General features: G+C 47.4%; 1 protein-coding gene across 1 annotated transcript; it reads right to left on the reverse strand.

Annotated features, from left to right (window-relative positions):
• Positions 1-446: 446 nt before the first annotated feature.
• RBM14 (RNA binding motif protein 14) lies at positions 447-9,748 on the reverse strand. Its single transcript, NM_001244221.1, is given in 3 exon segments — positions 447-1,322; positions 2,081-3,545; positions 9,318-9,748. Coding segments are annotated over 3 exon segments (2,010 nt in total). The 5' UTR covers positions 9,655-9,748; the 3' UTR covers positions 447-1,114.
• Between the last annotated feature and the right edge of the window lie 14,313 nt (positions 9,749-24,061).

Here is a 24,061-nt window from a genome sequence, read left to right on the forward strand (position 1 = left end):
CCCAGCCTGAGTACTCACTGGCGCCCATTATGAGGACCCACTAGCCTCATAAGCACCAAAACAGCCCATCCCCCACTTCTCACTTGAGAAGCCAAACCCCAGAACCACCCAGCTGGAGCCCAGGTTGTTTCTGAACCGGAGACAAGTCAAGGAACATGGCCAAGCACAGGCAGAGGGAAACAGGCAATAAATTTACTGCATTTTGATGTGATTAATCCAAGTTGAAGCAACTTGGCCCGGACTCTCCAGTCCTAAAGATGGCAGACTAGCAGGATGACAAGGGTAAATCCCTCTGGCAGCAGGGATATCACTCTAATTCCCACATTTGAACCCCTTTCCTCATCTGCCCTGGGTTCTCTGGCCACCTTCCCTTTAGTTGTCATGTCTTCCTGGATGTCAAACTGTCTTCTCTGAAACTGAGTGCAATCAAGACAATGACAACCAGGTTTCCAAACTGCAAATCGCCCCAAGTTTTATTTGTAGTCCATACAAAAGGGAAAAAATTTAAGGTTTTCTAACACCACCTACTTGGGGAGATGGGGAAGTGGGACTGTGCCGCTCAGCATCAGCTAGAACATCAGGGGTCAGTAGGGATTTGGACATAAACCAACCGACTGTCCCAACAGGAACTCAGTGTCAACACAGTCTATAGAGGGACAAAGTCAGGGCCCCTGGACTGCTGGCACAGCTTGGCGCATAGGAAATGGTTAAGCTAACCCTTTCCTGGCCTCCTCACATCTAGAAAGAAAAAGGCGCCGCCGACCTCAGCTGCAGGTTGCTTCCCCATCCAGACGACCTTAAATATCGCGCACAAAAATAAAAGGGAGCTAGGAAAAAAATAAAAACATAAAAGAAATTCCCATCCAGGAGAGATGGGAAGCAGGGGAGAGGGGAACCGCACATCTAGAGCCAATAGCAAGATTTGCTGCTGAGGCGAAGGAATAAAGTAAGTTACTGCCGAACACTCAAAAGGATCGTCTCCTGGGGAAGGCCCACATGGTAGAGGGAATGAAAAACCGCAAACAGGAAGGACGTGGGCCAGTGGTGATAACCTGGGTCTGCACCCTACCCTACCTCTCCTCCCCTCCCTGTGGTGCCCCGTCCCAGGATGGCCCTACATGCGGCGCTGGTAGCCAGAGTGCATCTGAGCTGCCCGCAGGTAATCATTATAGGAGCCCGAATAGCGTGCGTAATCGGAATGGGCATCGGGCAGGCGACGGTAATCCAGCGAGGACTTTGTCGGCGAGCGGCGGAACGAAAGCTGCGACTCTGATAAACGGCGGTAATCAGAGAGCTCGGCTAAACGCCGGTCGGAACCATACCTAGTCGAGAGAAGAAGACAGTTGGTGAATGAGACAATCGAGGGGAGAGCTCCAGGTGGGCACGGGGAAAGGGAGGGTTGTAATCAGATTGGTCTCCAACAAACAAGATTTTGTCAGAAGGCTCATCACCCCATCCAGGGCAAGAAACCAAGCCTGGTCCAACTCAGTGGAAAACCAAGCCCACCACTGAAGCCCTCCCTTCTAAACTGGCCAAGGTGGATTCTGATCTACATTCCCAAACCACAAACAATCCCCACCCCTGGGCCCTGCACAGAAAGACCTTGGTTGTTTACCAACAGAACGGCGGACGGAAGCAAGGTCCCCAACTTCCCCAAGAGTGGACGCACCTCAAACACCCTGCCTTCAGCCGGTGAGCGCCAAAGGGACCACTCTTTGAAACCACCCCCACCAAAGGCCAGGACAACCATGTAACAGGCTTAAGGATCCTTCAGACAGTGGGAAAGACTATGGGCCACAATCTTGCCGGCAGTAGCTCCAATGGCACCTGGGTTAGCCCAGGCAGGTGACACTTTTCCCGGGCTGACTAGCTGGTACCACCCCAGGCTGAGCACTACGCTCCACCTGAACACTGCTGACCAGGAAAGTTCACAGACATTACCCCCCTTCAGCCTCTGGACATCCCACGGGAGTAGAGAAGACCAAGGGAGGGGCCGATGGCTCCAGTTTCCCTCCCATGCCAACCTCAGCCCCTTGCCCTGAGCCCCAGCTGGGGGCAGAGGCGGGGGGGCATACAGTACCTTTTCGACATGGCGACAGCCTTTTTGTAGGGATCGTCGTAGCTGGCCCGGGGTGGGGAGAGGCGGGTACGCTCATAGGGCGGCGGGGTGCTGTTGGCGTTGGCAACGGCCCCCTGGGACATGGACAGATAGGTTGCAGACGGCTGACCTGCCCCATCGTAGGCATTGCCTGGCTGGCCACGGTAGGAGGCAGCAGCCTGGGGATGCTGCTGTGCAGCATAGGAAGCAGCCAATGAGGCTGACGACTGAGTGCGGTAAGGAGCTGCCAGGGTGGCAGAAGGTTGGGCCCCGTAAGCAGCTGCGGCGCCATAGGAGCCAGTGGCCGCAGCGGCTGACTGAGCCCCATAGGAGCCTGACAGGCCCATTGATGCTTGAGCCCCATAACTATTCAGCTGGGTCTGAACTACTGGCTGGGCCCCATAGGAGCCAGCCATCGGGGTAGTGGCTTGTGCAGCATAGGCAGCTGGCTGGCTAGCATAAGCAGCAGCTGTAGCTGGTTGTGCCACATAGGCAGCAGGTTGAGAAGAGTAGGAAGCAGCCTGCTGTGCAGCATATGGGGCAGACTGGGCATTATAAGAGGCCGAAGGCTGGGCATTGTAAGAAGCCGCCTGGGCCCCATAAGCTAGTGAAGAGGCTGCAGACTGAGCCCCATAGGAGGCTGCCTGGGCCCCATAGGAGCCTAGGGAGGAAGCTGCTCCCTGGGTGTTGTAGGAGGAGGCAGCAGCACGAACCCCATAGGAAGAGGCAGCCTGCGCCCCATAAGAGGATGGCTGGTTACCATAGGAGGCAAGGGAGGAGCCCTGAGCCCCGTAGGAGTTGAGCGAAGAAGCCGCAGCTGGCTGACCCCCATAGGAGGAGAGGGCCGAGGCCGAGGGCTGGGCTCCACCATATGGGCCAAGCGAGGAAGCTGCGGCAGACTGGGAGCTAGGGCTAGCCAGCTGGCCCCTGTATGGGGCCCCAAGGGACACAGAGGGCTGAGCGCGGTAAGAGGCTGCCTGGGCTGTCATGGGCTGAGTCCGATAGCCGACACCCAAAGAGGCAGAAGGCTGGGCCCTGTAGGCAGCTCCCAGTGACACTGAGGGCTGGGCCCGGTAGGTGGCTGGCTGGGCCGTCAGAGGAGCCACATACGAGGCTCGGGGAGGTGAACGGCGCAGGGGGCTGCGGTCGCGACCAAAGAAGGGTGGTGTGGGCTGACGGGCTTGCCCATCAAAGCCACCAGTGCTGTTGCCAAAAGCCTGCTGGTAGTCGAAGGTGGCAGAGAAGCCACCAGTTCCGGGGAATGCCGTATCCCCAGCCCCTGGTTTCTTGGTCTTGTCCCCAGACTGGATAGCCAGGCCAGGCCCCTTCTTCTGACCCTTGGTTGAGAGTTCCACGTTGATGCGCTTGCCCTTCACTTCTTTGCCGTTGAGCTGCGCGATTGCGGCTTTGGCATCTGCTTCTTTCTCCATGTGAACAAACGCGTAGTCTGATAAAGCAGCAGACAGAGGGTTAGCAATTAGGGGGGCAGGGCATGCTACCCGATGGGTCCCAAACTGGACACACCAACAGCACCCAGCTGTTGTCAGCTACCTCCAGGCCTCCAAACCCTCCTCTCCAGGAGTTGGTCATAAAATGTGACTCCCATATGACAACACTTCTGACTTTCCCAGGCAGTCACCTTTGCCTACGGCTTTCCTTCCATTCTCCCCATTCCCTCTGCCACCTCACCCAACTTCCTGGTGAGAGAAGAAAGAGCAAAGATGAACTGCAACACAGGAAAAAAATCTTCACAGCTCCTGTAAGTATAAACCAGCAGACAAAATGCAGAAAGCATTCCTGGATCACTCGATTTAGTATTCTCTAACTCAAGGTCACCAAACACTACTGTTCACCTTTAAGGCTTAACTCTCAAACACTGGAAGTGACCACTTATGTCTTGGCATGACCCATCTCTCAGTCCAATTAAGGCAGGACAGCTAGACTGCCAGGCACAGTCCACGCAATTCCTCCAATATGATCTCCCCTTTCCCCACAGTACTCTCCAGTTTCCAAAGCACTTCCATGTACAATTCCACGTACTTCATTAGGGCCTCAGAACACTTCCAGGAGGCAAGCAGAGCAAAGGATCATTATCCCCACTTTACAGGTGGGCAAACGCACTCAGAGAACTTATATGGCTTGCCCCAAATCAGTGTCAGAGTCAGGAACAGAATCCCAGTTCTCTCCTTGCCCCCTCACTATACCAATCTAGCCCTGAGAAGTCAATGTGTCAGGCAGGACTGTGTAACAAGACTAGACGTTTAGTCTTAGAAGGGGAGAAGCTGGACCCCATGTAGACCAAAGAGATGTGGGAATGGAAACCGAGCCTGCCGCTGGCCCAGCCATTCCCTCTCCCCACCCCTGGCTACGTTACATCCTCCACTGGCTACTCAAGAGAGACAGAAGTATTCCTTACCCCTTGGGTTTCTGTTCACAGAAAAGATTTGGTTTCTCAGTTTCAAGGCAAGAAGCTACAATTACTGCAACTAGCAGGCTCTCCTAACCAGGCTATCCCTGAAGTACTCCTCACTCCAGGTTCTAGGACAGGATGTTGATCTCAAGTCTACTCATCTACCACACAGGACAAGAAAACTAGGAGAGGAGTGGGAAGAAATTCTTGATCACATCCCAACTCACACACCACAACGGTGCAAGCAGAATTTGAAGAACAATGACATCATGCTGGTGGGAAATAAGGCCATGCACTTAACCCCATCTGGACCTATGGCTACTTTTAACGTCCAACCACCAGGACCCCATCTCTCTCACATCAGTTTAGGAAATAAATTACCTGGATGAAATTACTAAGATTCCATTCCTGATAAGAAGTCCTTTTAAATGGCCTCTAAACAAGTGTCCTAATTTCTACCCCTCTAACTACTCCTAAAAGTAAGTCATTTTCCTGGATGTAAGGCAATGCCACCAACACGACTCTCACACACTTGACAATAAAAATATAATCATTAGGCAGAAATCAGAAGTATGGTATAGCAAAAGGAATCCTAAAATGCCTCAGGTGAAGATTCAGATTACTGACTTGCTATAAACTCTTAAAGAACTTATAATTTATTTCTCCATCTGATAATCTGTCCTACTCATGTCAGAAGTAGGACATTCAAATGAAATGATGAAAAATGCCTTGTAGAAATTCCCATTGTATCTCAGCAGGTTAAGAACTTGGCTACTATCCATGAGAACTCGGGTTTGATCCCTGGCCTAGCTCAGTGGGTTAAGGATTCAGTGTTGCTATATCTGGCGCTGCTGTGGCGTAGGCCAACAGCTGCAGCTCAGATTTGACCCCTAGCCTGGGAACTTTCATATGCCGCGGGTGCGGCCCTAAAAAGACACACACAAAAAAAGAACAAAATGAACTACAACTGACTTCATACCCCCAACAGCCAGAATCTGATTCCTCACCTACAGACTGTGAATAGCAAGTGTTTCTTTCCGCCTAGCCACAGGGCACTTGAACTATCCTCTGATCTCTCACATCCACTTTGGGTACAATAAGCAAAAATCAAGGCTGGTGGTCCCAGACCTCTTTAAAGGTGGAAGCTGACTGACCCTACCACCAGGAGAATGCAAAGGCAACCAGAAAGCAAGAGATTGTAGGAAAATTAAAGGTAATTTAAAAAAATGTCCAGGGAGTTCTCGTTGTAGCTCAGTAGGGTTAAGAACCCAACATGGTATCCATGAAGATGTGGGTTTGATCCCTGGCCTCGCTCTGTGGGTTAAGGATCCAGCGTTGCCAAGGGCTGCAGTGCTAAGTTTCAGAAGTGGCCAGGATCCCGAGTTGCTATGGCTGTGGCATAGACCAGCAGCAGCAGCTCCAATATGACCCCCAGCCCAGGAACTTCCATGTGCCACAGGAAGGACCTTAAAAAAAAAAAAAAGAAAAAGAAAACAACAAACAAAAACTTCCAGAAAGAAACGTGTGTGTGTGTGTGTGTGTGTGTGTGTGAGAGAGAGAGAGAGAGAGAGAGAGAGAGAGAGAGAGAGAGAGAGGGACTCGGTCACTTTGCTGTACAGCAGAAATTGGCACAACAGTATAAATCAACTAAAAAAAAATTTAAAGTAAAATAGTAATAATAAAGAAATGCAAAACACACCTTTAAAAAAATATTAAAGAACCATACTATATTCCTGGTCAGCCTATCCACAAATTCCTAAGATTGGAATGAACCAGGAAAAAACATCCAACAAAAAATTTCTACGGGCTTAAAAAGCAAGAGGATATCACATTATCTAACCCCCTACTTAGATGAGTTTTATTACGAAACCAACTTGCGAAATTTGAAAACAGATTCATATGTACAATTCAATCGACCACCCAGACCAGCTACATAATAAGAAAACCATCAGAAAAAATTACAACCAATTTACATCAGAAAGTTCCTAAGCCCAATACTGGAGGGAACTGTGAACAGGTTGTCCAGCTGACTCAATCACAAGAGGGCTTAACCAACCCTTATCATAGTGAACAGGCAAACCCAGACTGAGCCTTATCAAAGATGCTATGAACCCAACTACTTCTAGGACAATAAAGAAAAAAAAGAGATCTAGCAAGCTCCAGGGACCCACCTGCCTGGCGAGCTACTTCAAGGAAACATTGACCTCTGAAGAAATTACATTTAAAGGGACTGCAAGCAATGGAGATCTCCTAATGGCCTGGGGGCATCACAATTCTTTCAGTACCAAAGTTAAGAGAATCCAGAAAAATTTGTTTTTCTTTTCTCAGAAAAGTAAAAACTTGTAATTTGAAATCACAGTGTTGTATATGAGAGGAAAGAATGGCCACCCACCAAAAACGGGAGGAAACAATTTCCTCTTCTGCCTTACAGACTTCCAGGAAATCTAAATCGTTCCTAAAGCCGTCAGCAACTCTCAGAGGAACACCCAATAGAATGTAGCTGTGGAGAGTGGTCACAATCTGCTGCTGCTATGGAGATTTTTTACTCTACAAATAAAATCTTATCTAAGCTCCTGGAACAAAGCAACTAAGTTTTTTTCCCCTGTGAAATGAAACAGAACTAGTTGTCCCATGCAATGCCAAGCTTCTGTGCTTTTCAAAGACCAGCAAGAACACAAGACAACTCAATCAAATGTCCATTGCCAGACCAAGAAATGGATCACTCTTTAAGGGGCCAGAACCAGGCTCTTCTACTACATTCCCAACTTTAAAACCTCACTTTCCTTCACTCCAAATACAAAGGCATCAAAGGAGCATATGATCCTCAAATCTTTCCCACAGTCCCTTACATACACTGGAGCTCTCTTACGTTATCAGCATAACTACAAGTAACAACTAACCATCACTCCCTGAGGAAGTCCATGCATTTCTGCCAAATATTTACAAAGGGACAAAATTCGCCAAACTTTTGTTCGTTAGGATTCTCACAAGGAATCAGCCAGAAGTTCTAAAAACCACATGCAGTTACACACTTCACCCCCCCCCCGCCCCCACTACTGTCACTTGATGTCAGTTCCAAGCACTCAGGCAAATTTTCGGCTTTCTCTACCACCCCAAAGGAGGCTTCTTGACCAATGAGTTCCAGAGACTATCCTCTCAGATGCTGCTTTCTAGACTCCCAATCAAGTAGCCACCCTACCTAAGAACCACCAAAAAATAAAAATTTAAAAACATAAAACATACTAGGTCAATTAAACACAGAACTCTCATGAGTCATATACCCCCATCCATTTCCTGGTCAGGTGCCCAACTGGAGGCCCTCCCCACTCTTTCAGTGTAAACAAAAGCAGAAATCTATGCACCATACAGCCTGCCTCATCAGAGCACCCAGGAGGAAAGCCTGATTCTGGTTAGTCGTGGATCTGCATAGCCTGAGTTGAGGAAAACAGCTTGCAGTACTAATGCAAAAGAATGAATTACGCCTAGTGGTGGAGACTTTATACTTTACACTTCCCCAGTTACAGAAAGAATAAGGAACAACTTAAAAGATGCGCCTTTCCAGGACAGCAAATGATGTATCTTGATGGAAATGAGTAAGCATCTGCTCTCAAATGTATTTCCTATCCTCAGAACTTCTCACATAGGGTATAAGCAGGTGTGAATCCAACACCAAAAACAAGGGATCAGATACTCACTCCCAGATTACATCCTTTAAGACAGCAAGGCAAAGTTAACTCTGATCTGTTCCAAGTGGAACAGAAACCGGCCATATACACAAGGGCTGTACCTCCAAATCTTGCCAACGAAAAAGAAAAAGAGCTTAGGGGATAAACCCTCAGACTATGAAAAAAGTCAAGAGAGTCCCAAAAAGGAAGTCAGGCCTAAATTATGGTGATACAGTTTTCTTGAAGCAAACTAGGGCTCTCCCCTGACAACTAGACTATTTCAGCCAAGACGACTAGTAAGTTAAGGTCCCATGTCCCCCTCAGCCACAAAGTGTGCTACCTTGCAAAACCACCAAGCTTATAAAAGAAGGACACTGCCCTGGGGCACCAGCTTGGATGCTCAGAAGGAGACTTCACAAAACAAGCCTCCATCCACACGTGAAAGGTCAGGGTTTCCAGTTAAAGTCGATTCCAGAGGAAAAAAAGAACAAGTTTGAGGGAGTTGGAAAGCGCAGAGTTGCCACGCCTAATTCCCCTAACAATACTGAAAGGCCAAAGTGGTTCAGAAGGGGCCCCTCCTGTACCCAGGAGTAACTATACCTATGAATAGACCCAAACCACACAATACTAAAAGATCCCAGCCCCAAAACGTCCAAGGGCCCCGTTACCTTCCGCTCGGGAGCACTCATCGGGAGGGAACACGAGGGTGGGCTTGGGGCGTCAGCCCTCACCTTTTCCCTTTTCCCTTCCTCTGACCGACGTCTGGAGAGGAAGTGGGGAAGTGGCGAAATCTTCCCCGCTCCATGATCCGGCTTCTGCCCGTCACTTCCCAATTTCCGCTCGGTACCAGGCCCAGGAGACCAGTGGAAGGCGCGCCCCCGGTACCCTCCCAAGTCTCTCAGGCGCGTCCCCGGCCCCGCAGCTCGGCTCACAGTGGCCGCCGCACCCACCCAGAGCCGCTTCCTCCCATTTGGTTAATGGTGCCTGGACCGCAAGGGAGGAGGGAGTCTCTACCCAACGCGCCCCCAACACCTCCGGCCATCTCCCCACCGCCAACCGCTCAGTGACCGACCCCCGGGAAAGGGGCGTGGCTAAGAAGCAGAGTGCCCCGAGCGCGCCCGCGCCCCCCCCGCCTCAGCGTTACCTTTCACCACGTCACACTCGATGACGCGTCCGCGGCGCTCGAAGAGGCTGCGCAATTCCTGGCTCGTGCACGCAGCCGACACATTGCCCACGAATATCTTCCAAGTGTTAAGAGGCCGTGGGCGCGACATCTCCACTACGAGCGCGCGCCCCGGCCGCAGCTCGTGGCCGTGCAGGGCCTCGATGGCGCGCAGCGCGCCCGCGTTCTCGCGCATGTGCACGAAGGCGAACTGTTTCATGACGGCGCAGCTCATGACCGTGCCGTAGGGCGCGAAGAGAGCTGCCAGCTCCTCCGGCGTCGTATCCGCCCCATCGACGTTTCCCACGAATATCTTCATTTTGCCGCCGCAGCTGCCCTCCCGGAGAGCCGGGACCTCTCCTCCAGCGACTGGCGAGACGTCCGACCCGCCGGCAGTCCTCCCCAGGAATGGCTGGCGACCGAGAACCCCGCCGCGCAGGCGCTCTTACCTAGCCAATCGGAGCCCACATCCTGTGCGGCCTACAGCCAATCAGAGAGGCTGAAAGAAGATGCTCTTAGGCGCAGCCAATCCCAGAGGACCTGGAGCCCGCTCGTTAGCTGAGGGGGTGGGAGAGGGACGGCGGCGCGCGACCAACCGCCACTGCCGGGGGGGAGGCGGGGGAAAGGGTTAGAGAAGGGAATACGCGCGCTGGGAGCCGCTGAGCGTCGGAGAGGCCTAGTCGGCGTGGTGGCCTCTGACCTGGGTGGGGCCGGGGTTGGCGGGCCCCAAGGAAAAACTTTGTTCAGTCGGAAGTCAGAGCCCCTCCGCGTCTGGCAGCCTAGGCCAAACCCGCGCCTGGAGGTGGCAGTGAGAGTGTCTTCGGGAAGGCCAGGCCTGGCGGGAGAAACCAGTACGAACGCCTTCGGTCAGCACACGGCTCCCGGGAGTGCCGCCAGTGCTGCGCGGTCTGAGGGGACCTGAGAGGCATCTGCCCGGGAGAAACCCTCGTGCCTTTAAATCCGTCTTTGGGAACACATTCCCAGAGGTTGCAGACGGTGGAGACAGTTTAAAAAAAAAAAGAAAAAGAAAATCAGAGCCACCGCTGCCTTTAGGGAATTTCCCAACGAGGAATGACTTCTATCACTCTTGTATATGCTTGAAATTTTCCACAATAAAAAGTTGCATAAAGTAGGAAATGAAGTCGAGAGAAAGGTCCTTGAGGGGGTAAAAGTTGAGACTTTAAATAAAAGAGGGAAAACTTCAAAACTGACATGTATGTAAATAAAAAGATTGGGGAGTTTGGGTCGTGGCTCAGGGGAAATGAATCTGGCTAGCATCCATGAGGACGCAGGTTCCACCCCTGGCCTTGCTCAGTGGGTTAAGGATCTAGCATTGTCGTGAGCTGTGGTGTAGGTCGCAGATGCAGCTCGGATCTGGCATTGCTGTGGCTGTGGTGTAGGCCGGCAGCTGTAGCTCTGATTAGACCCCTAGCCTGGGAACCTCCATGTGCTGAAGGTGCAGCCCTAAAAAGCCACACACACACAAAACCTTTTGCATAGCAGAAGGCATCCAAAAGATAAGAACATGTGATAAACTCAGGGAAATATTTGCTTACAAGTTCAACTTTTCTTGAGCACCTACCCTGTGCGGTAGCACCAAGGATGCAGCAGTGAATTTAAAAAATGTCAAAAACTGGAGTTCCATGGTGGCTCAGCGGGTTAAGGAGCGGATTTTGTCTCTGCTGTTGCTCTGGTTACAGCTGTGGCTTGGGTTTGACCCCTGGCCCAGGTATTTCCACACACCTGCAGGCACGGCCAAAAAAAAGTGACAAAAATCTCGACCTTGGAGCTTGTATTTTGGTGGGGAGAGACAGATAATAATTATCAATTAAGTAAAACATATAGCCTGTTAGTGATAAAGACTTGAAGTAATGAGGGGAGCAAACAACTCATCTTCTGGGGGAATCATCCCAGCCAGAAAGTACATGTCTCAAAGTTCTGGGGCACAGCAGCATGCCTGTCTGTTCAAGGAATCACAAAGAACTGGTACAGCTAGGAGGGGAGCAGATTGAATAATACATCATAAGGTTGAGGAGGAGGTGTAGCCCCTTATGGGCCATTGAAATAACTTTGGATTTCACACCTTTTTATTTATTTATTTTTACTTTTTAGGGCCGCACCCGCAGCATATGGATGTTTCCAGGCTAGGGGGTGGAATCAGAGCTACAGCTGTCAACCTACACCACAGCTCACAGCAACACTGGATCCCCAGCCCACTGAGCAAGGCTGGGGATCAAACCTGCATCCTCATGGATACTAGGCAGATTTGTTTCCACTGCACCGCAACCGCAACTCCGGCTTTCACTCTTAATGAGTAGTATAGAGAGCAGAGATATTCATCGGATGTGACTTATCTTTCATAGTTTTATTAGTATCATTCTGGCTGCTAGTGAAATGGACAAAAACAAAGAGAAAATAGTCCTTTGCTCAGAACAATTATCACTACTGCAAAAATCCAGCAGGGAGGTGATGGTGACATGGATCTGGATGGCCGCAGTAGAATCCAGGGGAAGTGTTCAGATTTGGATATAGTTTTAGGGCAGAGCCAACACAGTGTGTGATCAGATGTGAGTTGTGAGAAAAAGAAGTTAAAGATGACACCAGGCAGGTGGAAGCACCTAGTTGCCGTTAACTGAGATGGGGAATGTGATGGATGCCAGAAATTCTTTTTTTTTTTTTTGTCTTTTTTTGCTATTTCTTGGGCCGCTCGCGTGGCATATGGAGGTTCCCAGGCTAGGGGTCAAATCGGAGCTGTAGCCACCGGCCTACGCCAGAGCCACAGCAACGCGGGATCCGAGCCGCGTCTGCAACCTACACCACAGCTCACAGCAACGCCGGATCGTTAACCCACTGAGCAGGGGCAGGGACCGAACCGGCAACCTCATGGTTCCTAGTCGGATTCGTTAACCACTGCGCCACGACGGGAACTCCCCGGATGCCAGAAATTCTATTTTAGACCTAATAAATTTGAGATGCCTCTCCAAGTGGAGATACCAATGGACAATTAGCTCTGTATCTGGAGTTCAGGGCAGAGGTCTGGGCTGAAGATACAAGTGTGGGAGTCTAAAGAGTTAATATCTATACTATACAAAGAACTCCTACAAACTGACAGGGAAAAAAGGTGAGATAAATGGGCCGAGAATGCTAGCTGGCAGTTTTATAGGTAAAGAAGTACAACTGGCCAATAAATAAGAAACTTCATTGCTAGTCAGGGAAATACAATTTCCTGGGAAAAGGAGAATATTTTCACCCCTCAGATTAGCAAAAAATCAAAAGATTTTGATTTTTTTTAACCACCATCTTTTGATGGTAAAGGTGAGGAAAGCTAACTCATACATTGTGATGATATTGTGAACTCTGTGTCCTTCTTGGTAAGTATATTGGCAATAGCAAAATTTTAAACGTAGTGAGTCTTTAATATAGTAATCTCACTTTGAAGAGCTAGTCTTTAAAAAAAAAACTCATCAGGAGTTCCCGTCGTGGCGCAGTGGTTAACGAATCCGACTAGGAACCATGAGGTTGCCGGTTCGGTCCCTGCCCCTGCTCAGTGGGTTAACGATCTGGCGTTGCCGTGAACTGTGGTGTAGGTTGCAGACGCGGCTCGGATCCCGCGTTGCTGTGGCTCTGGCGTAGGCCGGTGGCTACAGCTCCGATTCGACCCCTAGCCTGGGAACCTCCATATGCCGCGGGAGCGGCCCAAGAAATAGCAACAACAGCAACAACAACAACAACAGACAAAAAGACAAAAGACAAAAAAAAAAAAAAACTCATCAATAGGGATATTGGTAAAAATTTGAGTTCCCACTGTGGCTCAGTTGTTAGCAAACCCAGCTAGTATCCATGAAGATGCAGGTTCAATCCCTGGCCCCGTTCAGTGAGTTAGAGATCTGGCGTTGCCATGAGCTGTGGTGTACGTTGCAGACTCGGCTTGGATCTGGCATTGCTGTGTCTGTGGTGTAGGCCAGCAGCTGCAGCTCTGATTTGACCCCTAGCCTGGGAGCTTCCATATGCTGTGGGTGTGGCCCTAAAAAGCAAAAAATAACTATAGAAAGAAAATTTTTTGTAGCATTGTTTGTGGTAGCAAGCAGTGGAAGCAACGAGACTGTTCACAGTGAGGAAATTAGGTAGTACCTTATGTTATGTTGCTATTAAAAGTAGGTCAAGGGGAAGCTCCTCTGCGGCTCAGCAGGTTAAGGGCCTGGCATTGTCACTGTAGGGGCTCCAGTCACTGCTGTGGTATGGGTTAGATCTCTGACCAGGAACTTCTGTGTGCCATGAGTGTGGCCAAAAAAAGTCAGGGGGCATTCCCTGGTGGTCTAATGGTCAGGATTTAGCACTTTCACTGAGGCTGCCTGGGTTGGACCTCTGGTCTGGGAACTGAGATTCCACGTTAAGCCTCTGCACACCACGGCCCAAATTATTTTTTTTTTTTTTTTTTTTTTTGTCTTTTGTGTTTTTGTTGTTGTTGTTGTTGCTATTTCTTGGGCCGCTCCCGCGGCATATGGAGGTTCCCAGGCTAGGGGTCTCATCAGAGCTGTAGCCACCGGCCTACGCCAGAGCCACAGCAACGCGGGATCCGAGCCGCGTCTGCAACCTACACCACAGCTCACGGCAACGCCAGATCGTTAACCCACTGAGCAAGGCCAGGGATCGAACCGGCAACCTCATGGTTCCTAGTTGGATTCGTTAACCACTGCGCCACGACGGGAACTCCCCAAATTAATTAATTAAAAATAGGTCAGAGTCTATTGATATGGAAGGCTGACTATAATTTAAGAGGGGAAAAAAGATGTAATTGTATAACATTACATCTTTCTAAGCTCTAAGTGGGAAAAACTCTCCCTATATGTGCCTATGTTTTTTTCAGCATCGAGAAATAACGTTGGTTACCTCAAGGGGATGAGAGAGTGGTTCAGATTCTTTTACAATTTCTTAAAGTACCTTTTTCTTTTTTTTGCTTTTTAGGGCCATACCCGGTGCATATGGCTAGGGGTCAAATCGGAGCTACAGCTGCCAGTCTACGCCGCAGCCACAGCCATGTGGGATTCTTAACCCACTGAGCAAGGCCAGGGATCAAACCCACGTCCTCATGGATACTAGTCAGATTCGTTTCCACTGTGCCACAACGGGAACTCCCTAAAGTACATTTTAAGGAGGAAAGGAGGGACACCACTCTGATACTTTCACAAATCCAAAATGCTGCCAGTATTCTCAGAGCAGGGTATCAGCAGGCCTCTAGGTACCCAGGGCACATAGCCATTTTAAAGGGGTCATGGGAGGCAGTTCCATGTTTGTGCCAATAATGCTGGTAGGTCTTAGAGGCAGAACACAGCAACAGAAATAAAATGTGGAAGCTCCCATCGTGGCTCAGTGGTAATGAACCCAACTAGTATCCATGAGGACGTGGGTTCAATCCCTGGCCTCGCTCAGGAGGGTTAAGGATCTGGCATTACCATGAGCTGTAGTGTAGGTTACAGACACAGCTTGGATCTGGCATTGCTGTGGCTATTGCGTAAGCCAACAGCTCCAGCTCCAGTTGGACTCCTAGCCTGGGAACATCTATATACCACAGGTGTGGCCCTAAAAAAGCAAAAAAGCAAAAAAGAAATATAATGTGAAACCTATATGTGCTTTTAATTTTTCTAGCATCTGCTTTAAAAAATAAAAAGAAACTGGTAAAATTAATTTTAATAATGTATCTTAAACCAATATATCTAAAAACCTATCATTTCGCCATATAATCAATATAAAAATTACTTTTTTTTTGGAGTTCCCGTAGTGGCTCAGTGGTTAACGAATCCAACTAGGAACCATGAGATTGCAGGTTCAATTCCTGGCCTTGCTCATTGGGTTAAGGATCTGGCATTGCCATGAGCCATGGTGTAGGTCGCAGACAAGGCTCGGATCCCACGCTGCTGTGGCTGTGGCATAGGCCGGGCTACAGCTCTGATCAGACCCCTAGCCTGGGAACCTCCATATGCTATGGGAGCGGCCCAAGAAATGGCAAAAAGACAATAAAATAAAAAGAAACTGGTAAAATTAATTTTAATAATGTATCTTAAACCAATATATCTAAAAACCTATCATTTCATCATATCATCAACATAAAATTTACTTTTTTGGGGGAGTTCCTGTCATGGCCCAGTGGAAACAAATCCGACTAGGAACCATGAGGTTGAGGGTTCCACCCCTGGCCTTGCCCAGTGGGTTAAGGATCTGGTGTTGTCATGAGCTGTGGTGTAGGGCGCAGATGCAGCTCAGATCTCACATTGCCAAGGCCCAGCTGTAGGCCGGCAGCTGTAGCTCCGATTCTACCCCTATCCTGGGAATCTCCATATGCCGCAAGTGCTGCCCTAAAAAAGCAAAAAAACAAAGCTGCTCCTGCAGCCTAGGGAAGTTCCAGGCTAAGGGTGGAATTGGAGCTGCAAATGCAGGCCTCCGCCACAGTCATGGTGACACTGGATCTGAGCTGTGTCGGCAACCTATGCCGCATCTTGTGGCAGTGCTGGATCCTTAACCCACTGAGCAAGGCCAGGGATCGAACCCACATCCTCATGGAGGCTATGTTGGATTCTTAACCCACTGCGCCACAATGGGAACTCCAATTTGATTTTACATTATTTTCCTTCAGCTGAGTCTCTGAAATTCACTGTGTATTGTACACTTACATCTCAACTTGGACTAGCCACATTTCACATGTTCAGTGATGCCTGCCATATTGGCTGGTGCAAGTTGAGCCCTCCTCTTCAAATGGCCTTTAGATCCTGAAGAGAACATCAACACTGGGGAGGCATCTGATTTTTGAAAAAAGCCCCATATTTTTCAGAGCTAAGTGTGAGGAATGAGGGTGGACAGGAAAATGTCCATCAACCATGTCAGAGCTGCCAAGGATTCTTCAGGCCAGGCCAGGCCAGGCCAACCCAAACACTTTAAAGATCAAAGACTCAATCAGAGTTGGAGGAGGGGAATGTGTGGCCCACCCTCCAGTTGGTGGTAGAATGAGAGCTAAACTGATGCTCTTTCTGTTACCCCAGGAGAAGGAGTTAGATCCCCGTTCAAATCTCGAGTCAACTTAACTTTGTGTAACTTTGAGGTAACTTAATTTGGGATAAAAACCAATTTCTGTAATAAAGCAACCTGAGAGGAAAAGTCCTTCTCTTTTTACCATGAATGGAAGGAAAAATTAGAAATTCTGTCCTGGGGTGTGCCCCCTGTGGTGCAGCAGGTTAAAGACCCAGAGTTTTCTCTGTGGCAGTGCTGGTTTGATCCTTGGCCTGGTTGGTTAAGGATCCAGCATGGATGAAGCTGTGGTGTAAGTCGCAGCTGCAGCTCTGATTTGATCCTTGGCCAGGGAACTTCCATATACTGCAGGTGCAGCCAAAAAAAGAAGAAGAGTTCCCGCTGGTTGTGGCACAGCTGTAACGAACCCGACTGGTATCCATGAGGACTCGGGTTCTCACCCTGGCCCTGCTCAGTGGCTTAAAGGATCCAACCTTGGTGTAGGTCACAGACTCAGCTTGGATCTGGCGTGGCTGTGGCTGTGGTGTAGGCCGGCAGCTGCAGCTCCTATTCTAGGCTGGGAACCGCCATATGCCAAGGGTGCAGCCCTAAAAAAAAAAAAAAAAAAAAAAAAGAAGAAGGAAAAGAAAAGAAATTCTGTCCTGTGAGTTACAGCACAAAGCCCAGTCAAATTTATTTAACAGACCTTCACCTCAGTCAATTATAGTAACAAACCAAAACTTTATTGGTTTAGTTGGTGACTGTACTAGGCCAAAGATATCAAGTCCTAATCCCTGGAACCTGTAAACATCACCGTATTTGGAGAAAGAGTCTTTGCAGATGTGATGAATTTAAGGATCCTGAGGTGGACGATTACCCTGGATTATTTGATTAGGCCCTAAATGCAAGTACATGTATCCTCATAGGAGGGAGATTTGGCACAAACACACAGGAGAAAATGACAGAGCAGAGTTTTGAAGACACTGGCTCTGAAGGCTGCTGTGATTGGCCACAAGCCAAGGAACGTCAGCAGTCACCAGGCAAGGAATGGCAAGAATTTTTCCCTAGAGCCTCTGGAGAGAGTATGGCCCTGCTGGCACCTTGATTTCAGCCCAGGAATCTAATTATCAATGTCAGGCCTCCAGATCTGTGAGAAAATAATGTTCTGTTTTAAGCCACCCAGCTTCTGGTAATTTGTTACAGCAGCCACAGGAAAGGAATACAGTTGTAAATTGTTTTGTTTACAACACAAATGGAGATATTTTTGTAGCGTGGACTCGTATTATTTTGTTCCATAGGTGTTCCTTCCTGATAAAGAGCAAGAGCTTTTCCCCTTTCAACCCCCTTCCCTCCTGTTCTCCACCCTGTCCTGTGTGAGGTGTGAGGAGCAGAGGCTTGGGATGTGGTAGCGCCCCCTGCAGCCAGAACAGGAGAAGGGATGCTAAGAGAAACACGCAAAATAGAGGTGTGGGAGTGGGAGGTACCAACTACGAGGTATAAGTAGGCTAAAAGGATGTATTGTATGTATTGTCCTGACACCGCTGAGCCCCGGACCAACTCTGAATGCTCAAACCTCTAGATGGCTCATCTTATGAAATACTTAATTGCCTTCATTGTTTGGACCACTATTAGGACTCTTGCAGCGGAATTCATCCTAATACAGGACTCAACAGACAATATCAAAGCTGCAGCTAAGAAGCAGCAATACATTTCCCTGATGTTGAGTGATGATTTGATTCACTCATCATCAGGGAAATGCAGATCAAAACCAGAATGAGAGGAGTTCCCATTGTGGCTCAGTGGGTTAAGGACCTGACATTGTCTCTAGGAGAATTCGGTTTTGGTCCTTGGCCTCACTCTGTGGGTTAAGGATCCAGCATTGCCACAAGCTGTGGTGTCAGTCACAGATGCAGCTCGGATCCTCTGTTGACGTGGCTGTGGCTTTGGCCTCAGTTGCAGCTCCCACATTCGACCCCTGGCCTCAGAAACTTCCATATGCCACAAGTGCAGCCATAAAAACAAACAAACAAGCAAGCAAAACCCCCAAAACACTGCAAGATAGTATCTCATACCTGTTGGAATGACCGTCATCAGAATGGCTGTGGTACAATGGGATCTCTGGTCTCCGGAGCACTGAGATGAAGGTTCGACCCCTGGCCTGACCCAGTGGGTTAAGGATCCAGTGTTGCCACAGTTGCAGCATAGGTCACAGCTGAGGCTTGGATCTGATCCCTGGCCTGAGAACTCCATATGCAATGGGGTGGCCAAAAAAACCCACAAATAAATGTTGGCAAGGATATGGAGAAAAGGGAATGTTGGAGGGAATGTCAATTGGTACAGTCACTGTGGAAAACAGTATGGAAGTTTCTCAAAAAACTAAAAATAGAGCTACCATATGATTTAGTAATTCCAGTCCTGGGGATGGTATATAACCCCCCAAAACAAAAACACTAATTTAAAAAGATACATGCACCCCAGTGTCATGGCAGCATTATTTACAATTGCTAAGATATGGAAGCAATCTAGGTGTCCATCAACAGATGAATAGATATATACAGTGGAATACTACTCAGTCATAAAAAAGAACAAAATTTTACTCTTTGCAGCAACATAGATGGACTTGGAGGGGATTCTGCAAAGTGAAATAAGTAAGTCAGATAGAAAAAGACAAATACTGTATGATATCACCTATATGAGGAATCTGAAAAGTACAACAAACTAGTGAATAAAACAGAAAAGAAGCAGACTCACAGATGTAGAGCACAAACTAGTGGTTACCAGTGGAGAAGGAGGTGGGGCAAAATAGAAGTGGGGGAGTGGGAGGTACCAACTGCGAGATATAAGTAGGCTAAAAGGATGTATTGCATGACACTGGGAATATGGTTCTTTTTTAATAACTGCAAATGGAGTGTGACCTTTGAAAATTGTATAAATTTTTTAAAATTTCACTTGATTTTATATATATATATATATATATATATTTTTTTTTTTTTTTCCTTTTTGGCCTCACCTGCAGCACGCAGAAGTTCCGGGCCAGGAATTGAACACACGCCACAGCAGTGACCCAGGCCACTGCAGCGGCAACACCAGATCCTTAACCCACTGAGCCACAGGAAACTCCTACTTATATTTTAAAAAATCAGTTTTACACCTTAAAAAGAAAAAAGAGAAAGCAATATAGTTACGTTGTCTAAAAGTATGGAAGTAGATCCCAGAAGAAATGGTTGAGGTTGATATCTGCTGTCTCTAGAAAGTGGATTTGGGAAGAGATGCTCTTTTACATTATAAGACTAGTAGTTCTACTTGACTTTTTAAGTTGTATACATGTTACTTAGATACCATTAAAGATAAAAATTTCTTTTTTTTTTTTTATTATTTTCCCACTGTACAGCAAGGGGGTCAGGTCATCCTTAGATGTATACATTGCAGTTACAGTTTTTTCCCCCACCCTTTCTTCTGTTGCAACATGAGTATCTAGACATAGTTCTCAATGCTATTCAGCAGGATCTCCTTATAAATCTATTCTAGGTTGTGTCTGATAAGCCCAAGCTCCCGATCCCTCCCACTCCCTCCCCCTCCCATCAGGCAACCACAAGTCTCTTCTCCAAGTCCATGATTTTCTTTTCTGAGGAGATGTTCATTTGTGCTGGATATTAGATTCCAGTTATAAGTGATATCATATGATATTTGTCTTTGTCTTTCTGGTTCATTTCACTCAGTATGAGATTCTCTAGTTCCATCCATGTTGCTGCAAATGGCATTATGTCATCCTTTTTTATGGCTGAGTAGTATTCCATTGTGTATATATACCACATCTTCTGAATCCAATCATCTGTCGATGGACATTTGGGTTGTTTCCATGTCCTGGCTATTGTGAATAGGGCTGCAATGAACATGCGGGTGCATGTGTCTCTTTTAAGTAGAGCTTTGTCCGGATAGATGCCCAAGAGTGGGATTGCAGGGTCATATGGAAATTCTATGTATAGATTTCTAAGGTATCTCCAAACTGTTCTCCATAGTGGCTGTACCAGTTTACATTCCCACCAGCAGTGCAGGAGGGTTCCCTTTTCTCCACAGCCCCTCCAGCACTTGTTATTTGTGGATTTATTAATGATGGCCATTCTGACTGGTGTGAGGTGGTATCTCATGGTAGTTTTGATTTGCATTTCTCTTATAATCAGCGATGTTGAGCATTTTTTCATGTGTTTGTTGGCCATCTGTATAAAAATTTCTAATTTTCAAAGTACTTTGAATAGCCTTAGTGGAAAAAATTAAATCTACAGAATACAATGAACATTTTAAAAAACCTTTGCATTTAATTTTTTTTTTTTGCCTTTTGAGCCCATAGCACATGGAAGTTCCCAGGCTAGGGGTTGAAATGGAGCTACACCTGCCAGCCTACACCACAGTTGCCAGCAACATGGGATCCAAATTGAGTCTGCAACCTACACCTCGGCTCACAGCAACACTGGATCCTTAACCCACTGAGCAAGGGCAGGGATTGAACCCTAACCCACATCCTCATGGATATTAGTCAGACTCGTTTCAGCTGCGTCACAACAGGGAACTCCCTGCATTTAATTTTTTAATTTTTTTTTTAATTTTTAAAATTTTTAATTTTTTTTTTGCTTTTTAGGCCTGCACCCAAGGCATATGGAGATTCCCAGACTAGGGGTCTAATTGGAGCTACAGCTGCCAGTCTACGCCACAGCAACGCCAGATCTGAGCTGCATCTGTGACCTATACCACAGCTCATGGCAACACTGGATCTTTAACCCACGGAGTGAGGCCAGGAATGGAACCACAACCTCATGGTTCCTAGTCGGATTCGTTTCCACTGCGCCACAACAGGAACTCCTCCTTGCATTTAATTTTTAAAGTACTCTTCTAAGTACTTTAATACATGAGATAAGATTAGAGAATATTTACGTTCTGCTGACCTCACAACCACAGGAGCAAAGTGACTGGAACTACACAGCAAAGCTCTTTGTCTTCCCTCTGTATCCTTAGAGAATTTTTTTCCAGGATCTCCCTCGAAAACCAAAATCCACCATCCGTGAGAATGTGGGTTCCATCCCCGGCTTCACTCAAGTGGGTTAAAGATCTGGCCTTGCCTCAAGCTGCAGTGCAGGTCGTAGTTATGACTAAAATCTGATCCCTGGCCTGGGAACTCCATATGCCTTGAGGCAACCAAAAAAGAAAGAAAAAAAAAAAAGAATGATTATGAAATGTGCTCACACACAGAACATGAGTATATAGCTTTGACGACACTAACAAGGAGCTCATCCATTATGCAAAGATATGCCTTTGTGGCAAATACATTTCAGAGCCAGAAAAATATTTATTATTATTATATCTTTAGGATTAGAGCAAGTGAGGGGGGAAAAAAGGAAGAAAGAAAAAGCCAACTTCTAAGACACTATATGGCTCTAACTTAATCAAATGGTGACGAAAACTACAAGGGGGGGAGGGGTTACACAATTTTTATTACCTAAATAAGGTAGTAATGTTAAGAGATTATGAAAGCATATCTTACAGGCTTAATTTGAATTGAGGGATCATGGTTTGTAAAGCCAATGCTATCTGAAGGGTTTGGCCTTGGAGTTCCCTGTTGTCACAAGAACAATTTGAGACCTACCAAGTACACCTGCTACCCAGGAAGAATTGCCCTTGATACATGCAGCCCCAGAGATAAGCTGCCCCAGCCTTGAGGACTATAACCCCAGTTCCTATTCAACTGGAAAAGTGTTCCCTTTATGGGTAATTTATCTTTTCCTGGGAAGGTTTAGAATTAAAACTAAACATGATGAAGGAAATGAAACTCACTGTAGCAATACGTTTGTTTTAAATTCACAGCTACAGAAGGAGATCCCGCCGTGGCTCAGTGGAAATGAATCAGACTAGCAGCCATGAGGATGCGGGTTCCATCCCTGGCCTCGCTCAGTGGGTTAAGGATCCAGTGTTGCCATGAGCTGTGATGTAGGTCGCAGATGCAGCTCTGATTTGACCCCTAGCCTGGGAATTTTGATATGCCACAGGTGTGGCCCGAAAAAGCCAAAAAAGAAAGAAATTGATTTTAGGGAGTTTCCTGGTGGTCTGGTGGTTGGTCACCCTTTTCGTTACTGTGGCCAGCATTCAATCCCTGGTTTGGGAACTCAGATCCCACATCCAGCCGCTGCACAGCACAGCCAAAAAAAAAAAAAAAAAAAAGAAAGAAAGGAGAGAGGGAAGGACGGAAGGTGGGAAGAATTGATTTTATAAACCAATCACGGGAGTACAAAAACTGTGTGATTCTACTTATGTGGGGTACTTAGAACAGTCAAATTCATAGAGGCAGAACGTAGAATGGTGGATGTCAGGGGCTGAGGAGAGGGGGGAACAGAGAGTTCGTGTTTAATGGGGACAGAGTTTCAGCTGAGGAAGACAAGAACGTTCTGGACACAATGGTGGTGATGGTTGCACAACATTGTGAATGTGTTCTGTGCCACTGGATTCTACTCTTAAAAATGATTGAAATGATCAATTTTATGTATGTTTTACCACAATTAAAAAAAAAGAAAAAAAAGGAGAGAGGAGTTCCTGTCACGGCTCAGTGGTTAACGAATCCGACTAGGAACCACGAGGTTGTGGGTTCGATCCCTGGCCTTGCTCAGTGGTTAAGGATCCGGTGTTGCCGTGAGCTGTGGTGTAGGTCGCAGATGCAGCTCTGATTAGACCCTGGGAATCTCCATATGCCGCAGCTGCAGCCCTAGAAAAGACAAAAAAAAAAAAAAAAAAAAAGAAAGAAAGAAGAAGAGAAATGTGTTGTAGATGACAAAATCAGTGGGCAAATTTTGACGAGAAACAGGACCTTCCAATCGTTTCCAAGTAGCTCCCCACAGGATAACTGTTTGCAAAGCGAAAAGTCCTGAGGTTACCGTGGAGAAACTCAGAAAACACCTAACCAGCTGAGCACAGTACATCACACCACGAGTAAGATACGTCAACGCCATGGACTGAGAGGGCCCAGCTTCTCTTCTGTGGTATTCAAGCCAAACATACATAGCCTCAGCCTAATCACAGGGACACCCAGGCAAACTCAACCTGAAGGACATTCTACAAAGTATCCGACCAGTACTCATCCGAAGTGTCAAGACAAGGAAGGGAAGACAAGAAGAGAAGGACCAGCCGGAGGCCACCAGGGAGATGTGGTGGCTAAAGCAATGTGCCATTTAGGATTAGATCCCGAAACAGAAAGCAATCCTTAGTGGAAAAGTTGGCAAAATTTGAATACAGTCTGTAGCTTAGTTACTAGTACTGCCTCAGTATTAATTAACTGTTTGTTTGGGGTTTTTTTTGGTCTTTTTAGGGCCACACCTGCAGCATATGGAGGTTCCCAGGGTAGGGGTTGAATCAGAGCTATAGCCGCCGGCCTACACCACAGCCACAGCAACTCGGGATCTGAGCCGTGTCTGCTACCTACACACACAGCTTAAGTCAAGGCCAGATCCTGAACCCACTGAGCGAGGCCAGGGATTGAACACGCATCCTCATGGATGCTTGTTTTCGTTAACCACTGAGCCATGAAGGGAACTCCTTAATTAACTGGTTTTGATAACTTTGCACTATACTTATATATAAACTGTGAACATTAGGCGGAGCTGGAGGAGGAGTATGGTGAAGTCTCTCCTGTGTTTTCTATGTAAGTGATTTTTTTTTTAAATATTGAGACAATTCATATACTACAA

Source organism: Sus scrofa, chromosome 2 (assembly GCF_054392235.1).
Source record: "Sus scrofa isolate SSC_HxYL_T2T_F1_AM1 chromosome 2, Sscrofa_HxYL_maternal_Yorkshire_Landrace_v2.0, whole genome shotgun sequence".
Taxonomy (NCBI): Eukaryota; Metazoa; Chordata; class Mammalia; order Artiodactyla; family Suidae; genus Sus; species Sus scrofa.